The following is a 19,963-nucleotide window of genomic DNA, read 5'->3' as shown; positions in this document are numbered from 1 at the left end:
TCCTCACAACATTAATTAATCACTCCAGAGAACGTATTTCCACTGCTCAAGAGTCCAATGGCGGCGAGCTTTACACCACTCCAGCCGACGCTTGGCATTGGGCATGGTGATGTTGGGCTTGTGTGCGGCTGCTCGGCCATGGAAACCCATTTAAGCTCCAAACGAACAGTTGTTGTGCTGACGTTGCTTCCAGAGGCAGTTTGGAACTCAGTAGTGAGCGTTGCAACCAAGGACAAACTATTTTTACGCGCTACGCACTTCAGCGGGCCCGTTCTGTGCGCTTGTGTGGCCTACCACTTAACGGCTGAGCTATTGTTGCTCCTAGACGTTTCCACTTCACAATAGCAGCACTTGCAGTTGACCGGCAGCTCCAGCAAGGCAGAAATTTGACGAACTGACTTGTTGGAAAGGTGGCATCCTATAACGGTGCCTTGTTGAAAGTCACTGAGCTCTTCAGTACGGCCCATTCTACTGACAATATTTGTCTATGGAGATTGCATGGCTGGCTGTGTGCTTGATTATATATACCTGTCAACAATGGGTGTGGCTGAAACAGCCGAATCCACTCATTAGAAGGGGTGTCCGCATACTTTTGGTCATGTAGTGCATGCATAAAATATATATATATAAAAACAGTCATGTGAAAAAGTAAGTACACCCCATGTAAAGTTTTGACTTTTTCAACATATTTCAACATACAGCTATTTGATCTTCATTTCAACAATATTGATAGATAAAGGTGATATAATATAACAAATATCATGAAAAATTTACATTTTGTAGTCCATTGTATAATTTAAATAAACATAAATGCAAATTTCGCATGTGGAAAAAGTAAGTACACCCTTAGCTCTAATAGGTGGTATTGCCCCCTTTGGCAGAAACAACCTCAAGTAGGCGTTTCTTATAACTGTCTACCAGTCTCTGACATCGACTGAGATAAATTTTTGCCCACTCCTCCATGCAGAATTCTTTCAACTGTGCGATGTTTGAGGGGTTTCTTGCATGCACAGCTCGTTTCAAATCCCCCCACAACATCTCGATGGGATTTAGATCCGGGCTTTGACTTGGCCATTCCAGAACCCTCCATTTCTTTCTTTTCAGCCATTCCTTGGTGGATTTACTGGTATGTTTTGGGTCATTGTCATGTTGCAAGGTCCACCTTCGGTTGAGCTTCAACTTTCCGACAGATGGCCTCACATTATCCTCAAGCACCCTCTGGTACAATGAAGAATTCATAGTGGATTCTATGATGGTGAGCTGCCAAGGCCCTTATGCAGCAAAGCTGCACCAAACCATAATATTTCCACCACCATGCTTTACAGTTGGTATCAGGTTCTTGTGGTCAAATACAGTCTTTGGTTTTCGCCAAACTTGTCTTCTGGTACTGTGGCCAAATAGCTCTACCTTTGACTCATCTGTCCAGAGCACATTGTTCCAGAAGTGCTGGTCTTTGCCTAGGTGTTCATTGGCAAACTTTAGTCTTGCCCTGATGTTCTTTCTGGACAGCAAAGGTTTCCTCCTGGCACACCTCCCATGTAGATCAAATTTGTGCAGCCTCTTTCTAATGGTAGACTCGTGCACTTTGACATCAACAGTGGCAAGAGCTACCTGTAGGTCCCGTGATGACATTCTGGGGTTCTTAGAGACTTCTTTCAGCATCTTGTGGTCTGCTCTCGGGCTGAATTTGCTGGGGCCACCTGGCCTGAACAAGTTGGCAGTTGTTTGGAATCTTCTCCAATTGTAGATGATCTTCCGGACAGTCGAATGATTGATTTCAAATTGTTTGGAGATCTTTTTAAATCCCTTCACAGACTCGTAGGCATCTATAACCTTCTTTCTGAAGGCCTCAGAGAGCTCTTTTGACCTAGGCATGGTGACGCCGCATCCTTCAACAACAAAGAGCAAACCAAACTAAATGTCTGAGGTTTAAATAAGACAGTTTCCTCCAAGATTCTCTCTAACGATGTTCTAATCATTTGCACCTGAGCTGGAGCACCTGATTCTAATTTTAGGTATTTGAAGTAGTGATAAAGGTAGGGGTGTACTTACTTTTTCCACATGCGAAATTTGCATTTATGTTTATTTAAATTATACAATGGACTACATAATGTAAATGTTTCATGATATTTGTTATATTATATCACCTTTATCTATCAATATTTTTGAAATGAAGATCAAATAGCTGTATGTTGAAATATGTTGAAAAAGTCAAACCTTTACATGGGGTGTACTTACATTTTCACGTGACTGTATATGTCCCCCCTCGGTCACCTAATCCGCCGTCATGGTCTCCAATTCCACTGCTTCACCGATAACATCCAGCTTTTCATCTCCAACAAGTCCGTCTACACCGACACCCACTCTATCCTGACAAAGTGCATCACTGAAAAAAAATCCTGGCTTCAAATCAACTTCCTCAAGCTTAACTGTGATAAATCTGAAATAATCATCATTGGCCCAAAAATGCTCACAAAATCCACCCATAACTTTGCCCTCAACATCGACAGTATCCCAGTATCCACCTCCCCTCACATCCGGAATCCTGGCGTCATCTTTGACCAAACCCTCTCCTTCGACAAATACACTAAACAGATCACAAAGTCAGCCTTCTTTCACCTGAAAAACATTGCCGTCTCCGCTCATCCCTCTCCTCCACGGCTGCAGAAACCCTCATCCACACCTTCATCACCTCCCGTCTGGACTACTGCAATACCCTCCTCTATGGTTCACCCTCAAAAATCACCAATAAACTCCAATACATTCAGAACTCCGCTGCCCGTCTACTCACCCATTCCCGGACCCGTGACCACATCACCCCCGTCCTTTACAAGCTTCACTGGCTCCCCATCCCCCAGAGAATCCAGTACAAAATCCTCCTCTTGACATACAAAGCCCTCCATAACCTGGCCCCATCCTACCTGGCTGACCTCCTCTCCAGTCAAACTCCCACCCGCAACCTCTGCTCTGCTGGTACCAACCTCCTGACCCCCTCCATCCGGACCAAATTCAGATCCTGGGGGGACAGGGCCTTCTCCATCACTGCTCCCACCCTCTGGAACTCACTACCTCACACCATCCTCACACTCCTCCTCACTCACCACATTCAAAACATCACTAAAGACCCACCTATTCAACACTGCATTCAACATTCAACCCACAGCATTTAACCCCTGACTATCTCTTCTCCTTCTCCCTCCTTTTGCTTTAAATATTTCCCTATTGATTCTTGTCTTTTTGCAATTGTTGTTTTCATGTATTGTTATGCATTATGTTTTCCACTCTGTCAAAGCGCCTTTGGGCTTCTTGAAAAGCGCTATACAAAATAAATGAATTATTATTATTATTATATAACACCATTGTATTGTCTCTCTCTCTTTGTGGCTGTCTGTCTTTCTTTGTTCCTTATGCATGGCTACATCTTTTAAGTTACAAAATCCAAACTCGGGGTGCAAATACAATTTTTTGTGAGGGTTGCCATAAGCTATGACTGTCAAAGCCCCCCCCCCCCGCCCCCAAAAGATATATATACATTATACCTCTCCCCTCCCTCTTCCCCCCTACCCCCCACCCGGTTTACCCTTCCTTCCTCTACCCCTCTCCCCCCTTCTCTCCCTCTCCCCTCCCACCTCACACCTCACACCTCCCCCCCCCCCCCCATGGGCAATGCCGGGTACTTCTTCAACTAGTTAATGAATCAGAAAGTGTGAATCTCAGTGTGAATTGAAACAAAACAAGAAAACATGAAAAAGTCTTCCTGTGTGAACAAACAGTAAGGATTGGGAATCTCTTTTAAACATCTCAATATGATTGTTTCTGTGATCAACTGGAACGTCATTTTCATTCATCTCCATCCATCCTGATGCTCTTCTCATTGTTTTATTACAATCTTTATTCATTTTGACTGTTGACTTTCAATCTCAATCTTGTTTCACAACAAATTAATGGATTAATAACTCAATCATAATATTTCCCAGATTGTATTTTAATTTAATTACAATGGTTGCCAATCCAAAGTAACCCCTACCTCTGTGTCCTCAACTTCCTGCTGCACCTGCTGAATCTGGGACACGACTTCCTTTATCGATTCAACCAGAGGATGATACTTTGCAAACAAAATTGCCTGCATATAATAAAAACAACAAAACTTCAGTTAGCAACACAATTGTGTAATTACAGACTTGGCATTTAATATGGAATATTTTTTTTGTGGGGGTGAACTTACTTTTCAAGATGACTTAGAACCAAAAGTTCATTGGAATTATGTTGAAATTATTCTAGATTTTGTTAATGTGACCTTTAAAAGAAACAAAAACCACATTTGACATTTCGAAGCAAATAAATTGATCCTTGAAAGTGATGTAAACTGATATCGAACTCAATTCACGGACAGTACTGTGTTAAACTTCTGTGCGTTTTCCAGAAGTATCTCTTTATTTTGCACATTAGCCAAAATTTTTTTTAAGAAAACAAAAGTTAAATTACGACTGGGATTACGGACAGTAAAATTACAGTTCAGCACTTCGTGTAACCCCCACGAGCATTCAGGAGAGCAGGTACACGTTCAGGCATGCTGTTCACGAGATTTGCCAAGGTTTGGACAGTAATGGCTTGCCATGCAGTTACAATAGCCTGCTGCAATTCATGCACAGAGGCAGGCTGCTGGTCCAAATTGTCGATTTGACGCGTTAATTCTGCCCACAACTTCTCTATCAGATTCATATCCGGGGACGTGTCAGGCCACTCCATATGCTCTACACCACGGTCAGCAAGAAAGTGTTGGATCATGCGAGCATGATGAGGCCGTGCATTGTCATCTTGGAAGACAAAGTTTCCTCGAAAGGCTGCACAAACAAATGGAAGCAATGTTTCTTCCAGAATGACCCTGTGCTTGAACTGGTTCAGGTTTCCATTCAAAACAACCAGGTCAGTTTTGCCCCCTGCATGAAAAGCAGCCCAAACGGTCACCCCACCACCTCCAGCTTGGACTCTTGGCACTATACAATCTTCGTTGTAGGCTTCATGCACTTGTCTGCGCACTCGGACACGGCCGGCTTGACGATAGACCAGAAATCTAGACTCGTCACTGAAGATCACGTGACTCCAGTGTCCTGGCTGCCATTGACGGTGCTCTCTGGCCCACTGCAATCGGCGCTGGTGGTGTTGTCTGGTCAGATGTCGCTTTCTCAGGGGACGCCTGGCACGATAGCCTGCTTGAACCAGTCGTTGGTCGACTAGCCTTCTGGATACAGGCACATTTGTCAGTTGCTGCCACTCAGCCCTAAGCCGATTAGCTGACTTGGTACGGCCATTGCGGACTAACCAGTGCAGCTGGCGATCATCCCTCCTTGTGGTTCTGCAGGGACGTCCTGGCCTCGGTATTGGAGTAGGGACACCCCTCTGAGCATTTCGTGTCAGGATCTTTGACACCTGACCTTGAGTGATGCCATACTGCCAAGCAATAGCCCGCTGTTTCATGCCGGAATTTCGTAAAGCCACCACTAAATGACAAACAGCATTGTCGAGTTGACAGACCATCTCCAGGGGAAGCGGCAATAACCTGTGTAGACGTGCAGCAGTTGTTTTCCACTAATACAGAACGCAACAACCCTTATATACCCGATTGTGAAGCCAATCGTCAAATGTACCTGTCCGTACATTTTGTCACACCACCTGTGATATAATCCTGTTATTGCCTTCTTGCTGCGACAGACAATCAGTGACATGGTTCTTTTAACAAATAAATCACCGAAGCGTAAAAGAAACTCACCAGATTGATATACCGAGTTCAGAAATTAAACCCAAGTCAAGAAAAAAAAAATATTCCATATTAAATGCCAAGTCTGTACTAGTAAAATGAAAGGGTTGCATTCATTATAAAATATATGACGTTAAATTCTTTTTACTCTCTCTACAAAAGTCTCATAAACTACAATCAAAATGCTGTTCCATGAGTTGAATATTGTAAAAAATAATTTCACTTGACACTGATGCAGGACAAATAAATAATGGGAATACAAATTGAAATGTGAATGCTGGAATGAGTCTGACAAGGAGAAAAGGCTAACCTGGATATATAATGGAAAAGGTACCCTCTTTCTTGAGCTGTGAGGTAAGGATATCACGTGGTTAAGAGAATTTGGGTTTAACTGTTGATTTGTGACCAAATTTGGAGAAATATGAAAATTAATGTTACTGCAATGCTCTCTTGTCATTTGGATCTGAGTTAATTGACTCGACATGTTTTCCCTTGAATAATACAATATCAGGAGTGTCCACATTCCTCTAGTCGTGCGTATACCCTCCCCTCCACCCACGTCAACCAATCAATAACTACAACCACAAAAGCAGCTGGCGCAGAGACCGAACATGGCAGCGATCCCTCCGTGGATGACCAAATTAGCCCAAGCGATATTGAGTACATCTCTATATTCCAAACGCAGTCGAAAACAATGTTGGTTATAAATATTAGAATCAACACTCATTTATTCCTACAGGTATACTTAATCAAGCCCAATCATTGGTGCGGTAAAGTTGCCATGTTCTGACATGCAAGTTATCACACTTTGGGGGTGGAATGAAAAAAAAAAAATCGCTATCACCCTTTGGATCCAAACATCAGGTGACGGGATATTCTTCACATTGCCCACCTCCATCTAAAATGGACAAGGCCCACCTCTAGCACAGATAGTATGCAGCAGTATTCACACTATCCACCTGTCTAAATACATGTTCAAAGTCCTATAAACAAGATGAACACAAACGGTGTTCAGGCCATAAATTCTTACGACAAATCCCTACCCCATAAACGTACCAATATACACCTCAACCCCGCTACTCGCAGGGGATACATTCCTGAAAGGTGATGCGAATTGCGAAACAGTGAATGGTGGCGCTATTTATCAATGGAAAAGGGGGGGGGGGGGAGGATTGGTTCCTGAATCATGAAAATCCACGAATGTCGAGGAACAAACCGCGAATGGTCAGGCAAAATCAGCAAATGACGAGGCAAATCCCGCGAATGTCGAGGAACAAACCGCGAATGGCGAGGCAAAATCCACAAATGTCGAGGCAAATCCCGCGAATGTCGAGGCAAATCCTGCGAATGTCGACGAAAATCCGCGAATGTAGACGCAAATCCGCGAATGTATGCTGTGACATTGGTTCAATGGGGGAAAAGGGAGACAGCTAATTGTACTAATGGATGCTGTGGAGTGTTTTCATTCTGGACAGTAACTCGCAGGGATGACATTTTATGCAGCTGGTGGAATATCCCGCGAAGCTATTCAGTGTGAATTGTGGGATATCCCACGAAGCAATGTTTACTGTTTGTGGGATATCCCTCGAAGCATGCCCCAAAACATTGTTTACATGTGAAGAGCGGGATATCACGTGAAGCTGTTCACAGTGTGAATGACAGGATATCCCAAGAAAGCCGTGAAAATGCAAAGCACTGCGCTGCTAATGTAGCAGTAGGTTATGCTCGCTGCTCGTAGATGTTTTTTTGCATATGTCCAGAGCTGCTTTGTGCATGGCTGGTGAAGGATGGGTTTTATAAATATGTCGTGCTCGTGGCTCGTGAAAAAAAAAAATTGCGCCCGTGAAAAACCGCGAATACACGGGACATAGGACTGTGAATAGAGAAGCACGTCGCAATTTATCAACCGTGAATACACAGAATCCGCGAATAGCGGGGCCCAACTGTATTTCATTTTAAAGCCAAAACAAAGGCATTTGGAAATAATGGGGGATCTTTAAAAATAATAAAAGCAAATAAACACTTTGTAATGGATTCACATACCTTGAATTCCACATGAGCCAACTCCACAGAAACAAACTGATGGTCCTTGTGTTTTTCATCCATGCACATCTGACATACAAGGGTGTCATCATCCTTGCAGTAGAAGATGATAGAGTTCCCGTGTTCGGTGCATCTTGGTTCCTCCACATCCACTCCCGACTCCACAAGTTTGTGACCTTGCTGTTCATGGGGTTTTCCGTGTCTCTCACAGCAAAGGATCTCACACGGTACGCACCGCATGGCTGCCTCTTCATTACAAACCTCACAGTGACTCTCACAACCTCCCACTTTCACTCTACTGCTTTCATTCACTTCATCACCTTCACCATCCTTTGACTCAGCCTGACTCTCAACCTTCTGGTTACCGTCAATATCTCGCATCTTCATCTGTTCTACCAAGGCTGAAAGGATCACATTCTTTTTGAGTTTTGGTTTTTGAGGAAAAACCTCATGACAATTTGGACAAACACAATCAGCATCTTCTCCCTTGCTTTCCCAGTAATTCTCGAGACAGGAACAACAAAATGAGTGTCCACAGGTCAGTGTAATGGGCTCTTCAAATAGTTGCAAACATACAACACATGTGAGCTCATTCATAATATCTTTGACATGAGAAGAAGATGCCATTTTGTCAGGAACAGAGAAATGAAACCTGTTGGTCAGGTAAAGAACAATTACAAGAGAATAATCAGGAAAAAAAAATGAAACATTACACAGGAATACCCTTGGAGAACACCCTAGTGCCTGTGCCTGTGCCTGTGTTTAATCTACTGTTGTTTCCACCACTCCTCCCACGCCCTCCCCATCAATGAAAATAGGTCGATGAACTTGTACATATAATACAGTCGACGTTGATAGCAGGCATAATGGGCTAAATAATATTCTCCTGTGTCCTCGTTCCTTGTACTTCAAACATAGACGCATCAAAATTCATCTTTTTGTTATCAGCAACATACCTCATGTAGTTTTTAAGTACAGGGAGAAGGGTAAGACTTTTCAATAGCAAGGAATACAAGCTTACCAAATCTTGTATCACACAGTGGACCTTAAATTATATATTGGTACTTCAGAGGACTGAAAGTGATGATTTGCACATCGCATCGATCGCAAACAAAGAACTAGAAAGGCACTCCGTGGAGTGCATACCTCCACCAGGCTGAACTCCAAATTTCCACAAATAGAAAGATATCACAAACTACATCCCACCAAATCCATTTGATGTCAAGCATTGAGAAAGTCCTTGATGGTGAGGTCCTCGTTTCACCTTGAAAATAAATGCCGATCAAGTAAATCTTTTTTTCTCCATTTCCCGTTAAAATTTCTCCATCTATCTATAATTCCAGTAATCTCTGTGTGTATGTGTGTGTGTGTGTGTGTGTGTCTGTGACCGCTGTTTCTCGACAACTACCGGTCCGATATACTTGAAACTTGCCAGGTATATTGCTGGGGACCCGAGGATGTGCCTTTTCAAGGTTTGAAATTAATCGGACAAGTGGTTCCCAAGGTATGGTCACCGTACTCGCAAGCCGTTCGCTTTGGCTTTACGAATGGACCAAACCATTTCATGTAAATAGAGGGGGGGGGGGTTCTGTGGTCGTTACTGGCTTTGCGAATGGACCAAACCATTTCATGTAAATAGAGGGGGGGGGGGTTCTGTGGTCGTTACTGCCACGTGGTTTCAAAGTTGTTTTTTTGCACGCACGTACGGGCAAGCACGTACGTACGGGCACGTCCTAGTTAAAAACAAATGCAACTAGAAAGGCACTCAGTAGAACGCATACCTCTGCCAGGCAGAACAGTATACATTTTGTATCCCAATATTAGGCCAGATCTGGATTGGGACCTGAACCAAAGTCTAATCGGCTTGTTATTGTCACTTACCCAACTCATCCATCAACTTTTGTCATAAGTCATCCACAACTTTTTGAAATATCATGCCATATATCGTTTTTGGCCCTGTCACTCACTCAATGATGAAGAATCACTTAAAGAAAATTCTCTGATCTGGATCCGGATTCAAATCTTCACCAAAATGGAATCAACTCTTCCTTGTCATACACGCAAACCTGCCCTGCAAGTTTTGTCTGAATCCGTCCACAACGTTTTGAGATATCCTGCTATACAGGGTATTTATAAAGTCCCTATCTATTTCAGTAAAATAACGGTTTATATTGATTTTTACTTCCATGAGTCGGCGCGCTCCTCACCACACGTCATTTCAGAGGGATAGGCATATTTGACCATTTCGGTGTCTTTTGGGTCTTCATGGTGTTTTGGGTCTTCATGGTGTTTTGGGTCTTCATGGTGTTTTGGGTCTTCATGGTGTTTTGGGTCTTCATGGTGTTTTGGGTCTTCATGGTGTTTTGGGTCTTCAGGGCCATTTGGGTCTTCAGGGCCATTTGGGTCTTCAGGGCCATTTGCGTCTTCAGGGCCATTTGGGTCTTTGGGGTCTTTTGGATCCTCTGGGTCTTCAGGGTGTTTTGGGTGTTTTGGGTCTTTTGGATCCACTGGGCCTTTAAGGGTATTTTGAGTCTTTGGAGTCTTCAGGGGTTTTGGGTCTTTTGGTTCATCTGGGTCTTTAAGGGTCTTTGGGTCTTCTGGGTCTCTGGGGTGTTTTGAGTCTTCAGGGGTGTTGGTGGTCTTGAGGATCTTGGGGGACTTAAAGGGTCGTCAAAGGTCTGAGGTGTCTCAGCAGTCTAAACATAATTAAGAGGGTTAATGAAGAGGAGGTTATTTTATTTGAAGAAGACGACGTTTTGGTCGCATAGAAACAAACATACAAACCAACATAACAATACACGTTTGCTCTATTATAATAAGATTGCAGAACCCCATGAATATGAATGTGCAAGAACGTGTGATGGTGGTAAAATTGCGTATTCAAAGAAAGAAATGCAAAGAAATTAGAGAGAAGTTTGAAATGAAAGAGTGACAGTGAGCAGAGAGTTGATTTTGGCAGTTTAACCATAAGAGGGTTGCTGGCAGAACTTGTGTGTCCTGCAGGAATATTTAGGGGACAGAGCACAGAGAGAGCTGGGGGAGCAAGGCCGGAGAGGAGTCGGTAGAAGACAGAAAGACCACCAACCTGCCTGCGGTGAGTGAGTGAAAGGCCCTCGGTGTTAGCTTCATCACGGGAGAATCCAACGATTCTGAAAGCTTTGGTTTCAACAGCGTGAAGCCGAGCTAGGTGTGAGGCAGGAGCACCAGCCCAGAGCGGAGAGCAGTATTCCATTGAGCTGCAGATGAAAGCCTTGTATGTGGTGAGTAGCTCAGAGGTGCCAAAGAAGGACTTCGAACGACGGAGGATGCCGAGTTCATGACTGGCTTTGGAGGCCAGCTTGGAAATGTGGTTTTCCCAGGAAAGACCATGGCAGATAGTGAGACCCAAAAGCTTGAGTGACAGAACTTCTTGGAGAGGATTGTTGAGAAAGTAGACAGGAGGGTTTTCCAGATGGTCATTTCGGAGAGACATAGTAAGAGTGTGAGATTTGTCAGGATTGAAAGCCATGTTCCACTTGTTTGTCCAGTCTGTGATTTTGGCCAGGTCTTCAGAGAGTGAGGAGGCTGCAGACTGCCCATTTGAGGGATGAGGTATGGAGCAGCAGAGAGTGGAGTCATCAGCAAAGAGATAGAGAGGATTTTCCAGTCAGAGAGATCATTGATGAAGATCAGAAAAAGCACAGGGCCCAGAACACCGACGAGGAATTCCAGCCTGAGCAGGAAGGGGAGATGAGAGAAACAGAATTCAGGGCCACACGTTTCAGGATTCAGGATTCAGAATTCAGGACTGTGACCGGAGAGAAAGCCTGTAAACCATCCGTGGAGGTTTCCATGGATCCCATGGGAGGAGAGTTTGGTGAGCAGAGCTGGGTGCCAGACCGTATTGAAGGCACGAGATATGTCAAGGGAGACGGCTCTGATTTCCTGTTTGGCATTGAGGACATCCATCCATTGTTGAGATAGCAGTGATGATCAACCGTTCAAAGTTAATCCCCAATCGCTAAACATTGTGTATCTGATGCACCATCAAATCCTAATCACAAGCGTTTAAATAACAAAGAAACATTTACACGTCGGCGTGGAGGGCATGTTTAGGAGCGTTTAAGGCCTTGAAGCAAGAATTAGGGGAAAATGGTATCGTTAGAACTGCAGTTGTACTCTCTTGCTTGGCGTTTACACGTCACCGAGAGCTGAGGAACTCTCCCCAAGAGGCGAAGGAGTGGCAAAGGAAGGAGTGGCAAAACGTCATCAGATCTGCATACATAATAAATAGATAGCCACCAATTATTTTTTACTGTGGTACACAACCCAAACATAAAACATGATCGATGTTTCAATAACCATCATCGATCACTTCAATCCAGATTACACAGAGTGGCATACATGTGGGAACCATAGCTCGGACACAGATTGTACACATTACAAGATTGTCTTTTCGTTGATCAATGGTTGGAGTGATGCGATTGATCTTGAAGGAATAATTATGTCAGCTGATGAATCGAGACCAATATGACATGGATCAACCCACAATGAGGAGCAATGCACTGAATCCCCGACACCAATTGTCCGTGGCGCTTTGATTATATGCAAGTGCATCATTTCCATTGGATGTTGGAGATGTGGGCGGAGTTTCACGGGCGAATCAGCTGTTCAGACACGCACAACTAAATGGATGTTAATCTCCTTTTGTAAAATGCCATTTAAACGGGCAATTAGCTGTGCACGTACATTTTGTCAGTGTTAAAGGGTTAAGCATTTGTTAACAGGATGCTTGCGGAAGGCCTTTTGTAAATTCGGCCCAATGCTTCTCACATGGACAACTTTATGTGGGATGTTCAAGAGTCAGACATCCAAAGAACATCTTTCTCCCAGTCTCAAATGGAAAACTTGCAAATGTTGTATGTCCCAAGGCACTGCAATAATACAATGAAGTCACGAGTATGTCTAAAGTTATAAAAAATTTGACATTTGTGATGGATTCTGATTTGGATGCAATTGCTTTTCGATGATATTTGCCCTCATTTCAAATTTGCAAATGATTGTTTTCATCTGGGCAATGCCCGGTACCCCAGGCACTGGATTATAACCCAATCTGCGATGAAACCCAGATAAGGGAGCACGTGACCAACACAACTACCAGCTGTAAACTGACGACTAACCCAGGGAGCACGTGACCAACACAACTACCAGCTGTACATTGGTTACTCACCCAGGGAGCACGTGACCAACACAACTACGAGCTGTACACTGATGACTCGCCCAGGGAGCACGTGACCAACACAACTACGAGCTATACACTGATGACTCGCCCAGAGAGCACGTGACCAACACAACTACCAGCTGTACACTGATGACTCGCCCAGGGAGCACGTGACCAACAACTACCAGCTGCACATTGGTGACTCACCCAGGGAGCACGTGACCAACACAACTACCAGCTGCACATTGGTTACTCTCCCTGGGAGAACGTGACCAACACAACTACCAGATGCACATTTGTGACTCACCCAGGGAGCACGTGACCAACACAACTACCAGCTATACATTGGTGACACACCCTGGGAGAACGTGACCAACACAACTACCAGCTGTACATTGGTTACTCGCCCAAGGAGAACGCGACCAACACAACTACCAGCTGTACACTGATGACTCACCCAAGGAGAACATGACCAACACAACTACCAGCTGTACATTGGTTACTCACCCAAGGAGTACGTGCCCAACACAACTACCAGCTATACATTGGTTACTCGCCCAAGGAACACTTGACCAACACAACTACCAGCTGTACATTGGTTACTCGCCCAAGGAGAACGTGACCAACACAACTACCAGCTGTCCACTGATGACTCGCCCAGGGTGAACGTGACCAACACAACTACCAGCTGTACATTGGTTACTCGTCCAAGGAGAACGTGACCAACACAACTACCAGCTGTACATTGGTTACTCGCCCAAGGAGAACGTGACCAACACAACTACCAGCTGTACATTGGTTACTCACCCAAGGAGAACGTGACCAACACAACTACCAGCTGTACACTGATGACTTGCCCAGGGAGCACGTGACCAACACAACTACCAGCTATACATTGGTTACTCGCCCAAGGAGCACGTGACCAACACAACTACCAGCTGTACACTGATGACTCGCCCAGGGAGCACGTGACCAACACAACTACGAGCTATACACTGATGACTCGCCCAGGGGAGCACATGACCAACACAACTACCAGCTGTACACTGATGACTCACCCAGGGAGCACGTGACCAACACAACTACCAGCTGCACATTGGTTACTCTCCCTGGGAGAACGTGACCAACACAACTACCAGATGCACATTTGCGACTCACCCAGGGAGCACGTGACCAACACAACTACCAGCTATACATTGGTGACACGCCCTGGGAGAACGTGACCAACACAACTACCAGCTGTACATTGGTTACTCGCCCAAGGAGAACGCGACCAACACAACTACCAGCTGTACACTGATGACTCGCCCAAGGAGTACGTGACCAACACAACTACCAGCTGTACATTGGTAACTCGCCCAAAGAGAACGTGACCAACACAACTACCAGCTGTACATTGGTAACTCGCCGAAAGAGAACGTGACCAACACAACTACCAGCTGTACACTGATGACTCGCCCAAGGAGTACGTGACCAACACAACTACCAGCTGTACATTGGTTACTCGCCCAAGGAGAACGTGACCAACACAACTACCAGCTGTACATTGGTTACTCGCCCAAGGAGAACGTGACCAACACAACTACCAGCTGTACATTGGTTACTCGCCCAAGGAGAACGTGACCAACACAACTACCAGCTGTACATTGGTTACTCACCCAAGGAGAACGTGACCAACACAACTACCAGCTGTACACTGATGACTCGCCCAGGGAGCACGTGACCAACACAACTACCAGCTGTACACTGATGACACGCCCAAGGAACACTTGACCAACACAACTACCAGCTGTACACTGATGACTCGCCCAGGGAGCACGTGACCAACACAACTAACAGCTGTACACTGATGACACGCCCAAGGAACACTTGAACAACAACTACCAGCTGTACACTGATGACACGCCCAAGGAACACTTGACCAACACAACTACCAGCTGTACACTGATGACTCGCCCAGGGAGCACGTGACCAACACAACTACAAGCTATACATTGGTTACTCGCCCACGGAACACTTGACCAACACAACTACCAGCTGTACATTGGTTACTCACCCAAGGAGAACGTGACCAACACAACTACCAGCTGTACATCATTGGTGACTCGCCCAGGCACCGTAGCACGCACCTACGCCGAGCGTACTCCTCGGGTCCCGCACCCCACACCCCGCTCGGTGCGGACGTGCAACGTCGGCATAGTCTTTGGTAAATTTGTACCCCCCCCCCCCCCCCCCCAACACCCATCCGATCGACCACGCCCATCTTATTCCACCACACCCATCTTATTCCACCACGCCCATCTTATTCCACCACGCCCATCTTATTCCACCACGCCCATCTTAGTCCACCACGCCCATCTTAGTCCACCACGCCCATCTTAGTCCACCACGCCCATCTTATTCCACCACGCCCATCTTATTCCACCACACCCATCTTAGTCCACCACACCCATCTTAGTCCACCACACCCATCTTAGTCCACCACACCCATCTTAGTCCACCACACCCATCTTAGTCCACCACACCCATCTTAGTCCACCACACCCATCTTAGTCCACCACACCCATCTTAGTCCACCACACCCATCTTAGTCCACCACACCCATCTTAGTCCACCACACCCATCTTAGTCCACCACACCCATCTTAGTCCACCACACCCATCTTAGTCCACCACACCCATCTTATTCCACCACACCCATCTTATTCCACCACACCCATCTTATTCCACCACACCCATCTTATTCCACCACACCCATCTTATTCCACCACACCCATCTTATTCCACCACACCCATCTTATTCCACCACACCCATCTTATTCCACCACACCCATCTTATTCCACCACACCCATCTTATTCCACCACACCCATCTTATTCCACCACACCCATCTGATTCCCCCACACCCATCTTATTCCACCACACCCATCTTATTCCACCACACCCGTCCATTCGATCGACCACACCCATTGTACGAAAAATTGCAGGAAAAAAGAAACAATTTTGATGTAATTGCACCACAGGCATGATTGAAAGAAAAAAGATGTAGGCCTAAAAACAGTCAGACTCGCCATGATATCGTCACGTGTCTGCTGGATTATACGGGAATCATATTTTGTGGAATACAATTTCATTCCTTTCTCTATCCATGTTCACATTGTAATGTTATCATGAATGACTAACTGTATCCTCACACCACCACGTGTTATGAGGCGACGAGGGTTCGCCGGTGGCGAGGCCCTTATGAGGCCAGAGCTAAGGCCTGCCTTTTTTACGATGAAAAAAGGTAAAAGATCAAACATTTGAACAGCCTTGGACGTGCACCTTGACCCCATGGCCAAGGCACAACGTCTATCACGGCGAGGGTTCCTTCACATTATACATACTAGGGCATTGCCCGTACTATATCTATATCTAAAATTATATCCCCCCCCTCTATTTACATGAAATGGTTTGGTCCAAAGCGAACGGCTTGCGAGTACGGTGACAATCCCCCCCCTCTATTTACATGCAATGGTTTGGTCCAAAGCGAACGGCTTCCGGAGTTTGGTAAAGAAATCGCCATCGCGTGCACAAACGCGCAGGAAAGCGAATGAATCGCAAATTCGGTTTTATTAGTTTTAAAACATAGTTTAACGCCAACATAGTTTGCAAACGTGAAATAAATGAATACGCTCTCAAATGTGCCATCCGAGGCAGAGTGTGTCCTCCACGTTCGGCACACGCGATCGTTCGCTGCTCTCTGATTGGTTGAATCGTTTTTTGGACATAGCTCGGTAAGTAATTGTCCGATTAATATGAAACCTTGAAAAGGCACATCCTCGGGTCCCCAGCAATATACCTGGCAAGTTAAAAGTATATCGGACCCGTGGTTGTCGAGAAACAGCGGTCACAGACAAACAGACGTACAAACGTACAGAGATTACTGGAATTATAGATAGATATATTTTTGATCCTTCTTCTTCATCTATCTATAATTCCAGTAATCTCTGTATGTGTGTTTGTTTGTCTGTGACCGCTGTTTCTCGACAACCACGGGTCCGATATACTTTAAACTTGCCAGGTATATTGCTGGGGACCCGAGGATGTGCCTTTTCAAGGTTTCATATTAATCGGACAATTACTTACCGAGCTATGTCCAAAAAACGATTCAACCAATCAGAGAGCAGCGAGCTATCGCGTGTGCCGAACGTGGCGAACACACTCTGCCTCGGACGGCACATTTGAGAGCGTATTCATTTATTTCACGTTGGCAAACTATGTTGCCGCTATGTTGGCGTTAAACTATGTTTTAAAACTAATTAAAACCATTTCATGTAAATAGAGGGGGGGGGGGGGGGGATTGTCACTGTACTCGCAAGCCGTTCGCCGTTCGCTTTGGCGTTGCGAATGGACCAAAACATTTCATGGACCAAACCATTTCATGTAAAGCGTTCGCCGTTCGCTTTGGCGTTGCGAATGGACCAAAACATTTCATGAACCAAACCATTTCATGTAAATAGGGGGGGGGGGATTGTCACCGTACTCGCACCCACGTACCCACGTACGGGCATTGCACCCACGTACGGGCATGCCCTAGTTAACAATAAACGACAATGTCAATGACCAAGGAACTGTGTCGGTGATTCCTCTCGCTCTCTCAGTCTCATTCTCAAGCTGCCGTGATCCTACCGAACCACACGAATCTTCCCGATCGCACTCTTTACACATTCCCTTATTACCACACAGAAACAAACACAATTATTGTACAAAATTTATCATTGATAACTTGATAATTCCTTAACCCGGGTACGAGTATAGACAAGTTACCTCTCCTGCTGATGAAACTGAAGAAAGGCGCAAACACTTCCGAAGTTCCGCGAAGTGAAGTCATTTCATAGGGAGGAGCTTCCTCCCGTGACGTAATGAACAACGCGATGACGCAGTTACGCAAGACGAGAGCGCCATCTCCCGCCTATTCAAATCCAACAGCACGTCACGTGTTTATTTTAACATCAGCAAGATTTTCAATTTGTTTTTCACCTTTCATTTATTTTCTTGTGAAAAGAATAACCGAACGAGGGAACATCTCGAGGGGGTTTAACAACTTTCATGTGATGACGCTTATTTGAAACTCGTTCCCTGGGCGATGTCTTCAACGGAGCATTATCATCTGACGTTGCAGGAATTTATGATTTGTTCAGGATGCCGGCGATGACTCCCCTACTCTTCAAGAAGGACACCATGGAATTTACAACGTCCATCCATAAATGTAGGCAGACGAGACCCCCTGTTTAACGTCCATCCGAGGGAAGAATATCAACACTGATTAATCGTCCTGCCTGCAAAACACCAGGACGGTAGTTTATATCTGGGTCGGGATTCGAACACTGGCGATTCCAGGAGCGAATTTAGAATCCTTGGATAAATAACTTTCCTCATGCTATTTAGTATTTGTGATTAGGAGTGATTACTGTGCGGATTTCGGATGTACGATGAATAACACCAGATGGGCCTGCGCGGGTTGATTACAGAAACTATTCTAAACAGCAAAGTAACAGGACGTTTGTTCATCCTCCTCGCGTCCGGTGTCGTGTCGAGGGTTCCTCATGTCCGGTGTCGTGGCGAGGGTTCCTAATGTCCGGTGTCATGGCGAGAGTTCCTCACGTCCGGTGTCGTGGCGAGGGTTCCTAATGTCCGGTGTCGTGGCGAGGGTTCCTCATGTCCGGTGTTGTGGCGAGGGTTCCTAATGTCCGGTGTCGTGGCGAGAGTTCCTCATGTCCGGTGTCGTGGCGAGGGTTCCTCATGTCCGGTGTTGTGGCGAGGGTTCCTAATGTCCGGTGTCGTGGCAAGTGTTCCTCACGTCTGGTGTCGTGGCAAGTGTTCCTCACGTCTGGTGTCGTGGCGAGAGTTCCTCACGTCCGTTGTCGTGGCGAGGGTTCCTCATGTCCGGTGTCATGGCGAGAGTTCCTCACGTCTGGTGTTGTGGCGAGGGTTCCTCATGTCCGGTGTCATGGCGAGAGTTCCTCACGTCTGGTGTTGTGGCGAGGGTTCCTAATGTCCGGTGTCGTGGCAAGTGTTCCTCACGTCTGGTGTCGTGGCAAGTGTTCCTCACGTCTGGTGTCGTGGCGAGAGTTCCTCACGTCCGTTGTCGTGGCGAGGGTTCCTCATGTCCGGTGTTGTGGCGAGTGTTCCTCACGTCCGGTGTCGTGGCGAACGTCGATCCTGTTACCCTCGCCAGAGGAAAGGGTTTTGCATTTGGGTCTGTTTGTTTGGCCGCACAGAACGTGAGTATGTGTATTAATTACATTCGACCATTTAGAACCCCCTTACGTCCCCTAAAATCCCTCCAAACCTTTGCAACCCTGAGACCCATTGAGACCACGAAGACGCCAAGGACCATGAAATGAAGTCCCACAAAGACCCTTGGACAAACAAAACTTTTAGGACCCCTAAGACCACTCAAAACACCTAAATATTTTCGAGCCTTTAGAACCTGAAGATCCTTTGAGACTCCTCAGACCCTTTCGAACCTTTATAACCCGAAGACCATTTTAGACCTCTCATAACATTTCAATCTCTAAGACCCTTTAGAAACGTAACACCCTTTAAGAACGTTTAGAACCCTAAGACCCAATAGACACAGAAGATCCTGAATATCGTTATAGACCCTGAGGACCCAGAAGACCCTTAAAGTCCCTGAAGACCCAAAATATCCTGAAGACCCAGAGGACCCCAAAGACCTCAATGACCCTGAAAACCCCAAAATACCCCGAAGACACAAAATACCCCAAAGACACACAAGACGTGGAGGACACAAAAGACACAAAAGACCCAGAGTAACGAAAATATTCAGAGGACCCATAACAGCCTGAGTACCCCCAAAGACCAAGAGGACCCAGTGCCCCAAAGTATTTGGAGTACCCAAAAGACCCAGAGGACCCAAAATACCCCAAGGAGACAGTGGATCCAAAAGACCGCAAG

General features: G+C 45.7%; 1 protein-coding gene across 3 annotated transcripts in view; it reads right to left on the bottom strand.

The window, feature by feature from the left end:
• LOC137411429 (E3 ubiquitin/ISG15 ligase TRIM25-like) overlaps positions 1–17,898 on the bottom strand; it is a 90,878-nt gene extending 72,980 nt beyond the window's left edge. For 2 of the 3 annotated variants that reach the window (XM_078770258.1, XM_078770260.1), the window contains exons 1-3: positions 17,810–17,898; positions 7,802–8,453; positions 4,028–4,123 (exon numbers count right to left, since the gene is read on the bottom strand). In XM_078770258.1, coding sequence (XP_078626384.1) covers positions 4,028–4,123; positions 7,802–8,428 — 723 coding nt within the window. In that variant the 5' untranslated portion in view covers positions 8,429–8,453; positions 17,810–17,898. The remainder of the gene's footprint in view (positions 1–4,027; positions 4,124–7,801; positions 8,454–17,809) is intronic. The other variant, XM_078770259.1, reaches the window with a different exon arrangement.
• Positions 17,899–19,963: the final 2,065 nt, after the last annotated feature.

The sequence above is a fragment of the Myxine glutinosa genome, chromosome 1 (genome assembly GCF_964187855.1).
Source record: "Myxine glutinosa chromosome 1, kmMyxGlut1.1, whole genome shotgun sequence".
In the NCBI taxonomy this organism is placed as follows: Eukaryota; Metazoa; Chordata; class Myxini; order Myxiniformes; family Myxinidae; genus Myxine; species Myxine glutinosa.
Note: the sequence above shows the minus strand (reverse complement) of the source record. Positions and strands in the feature narration are given on the sequence as shown.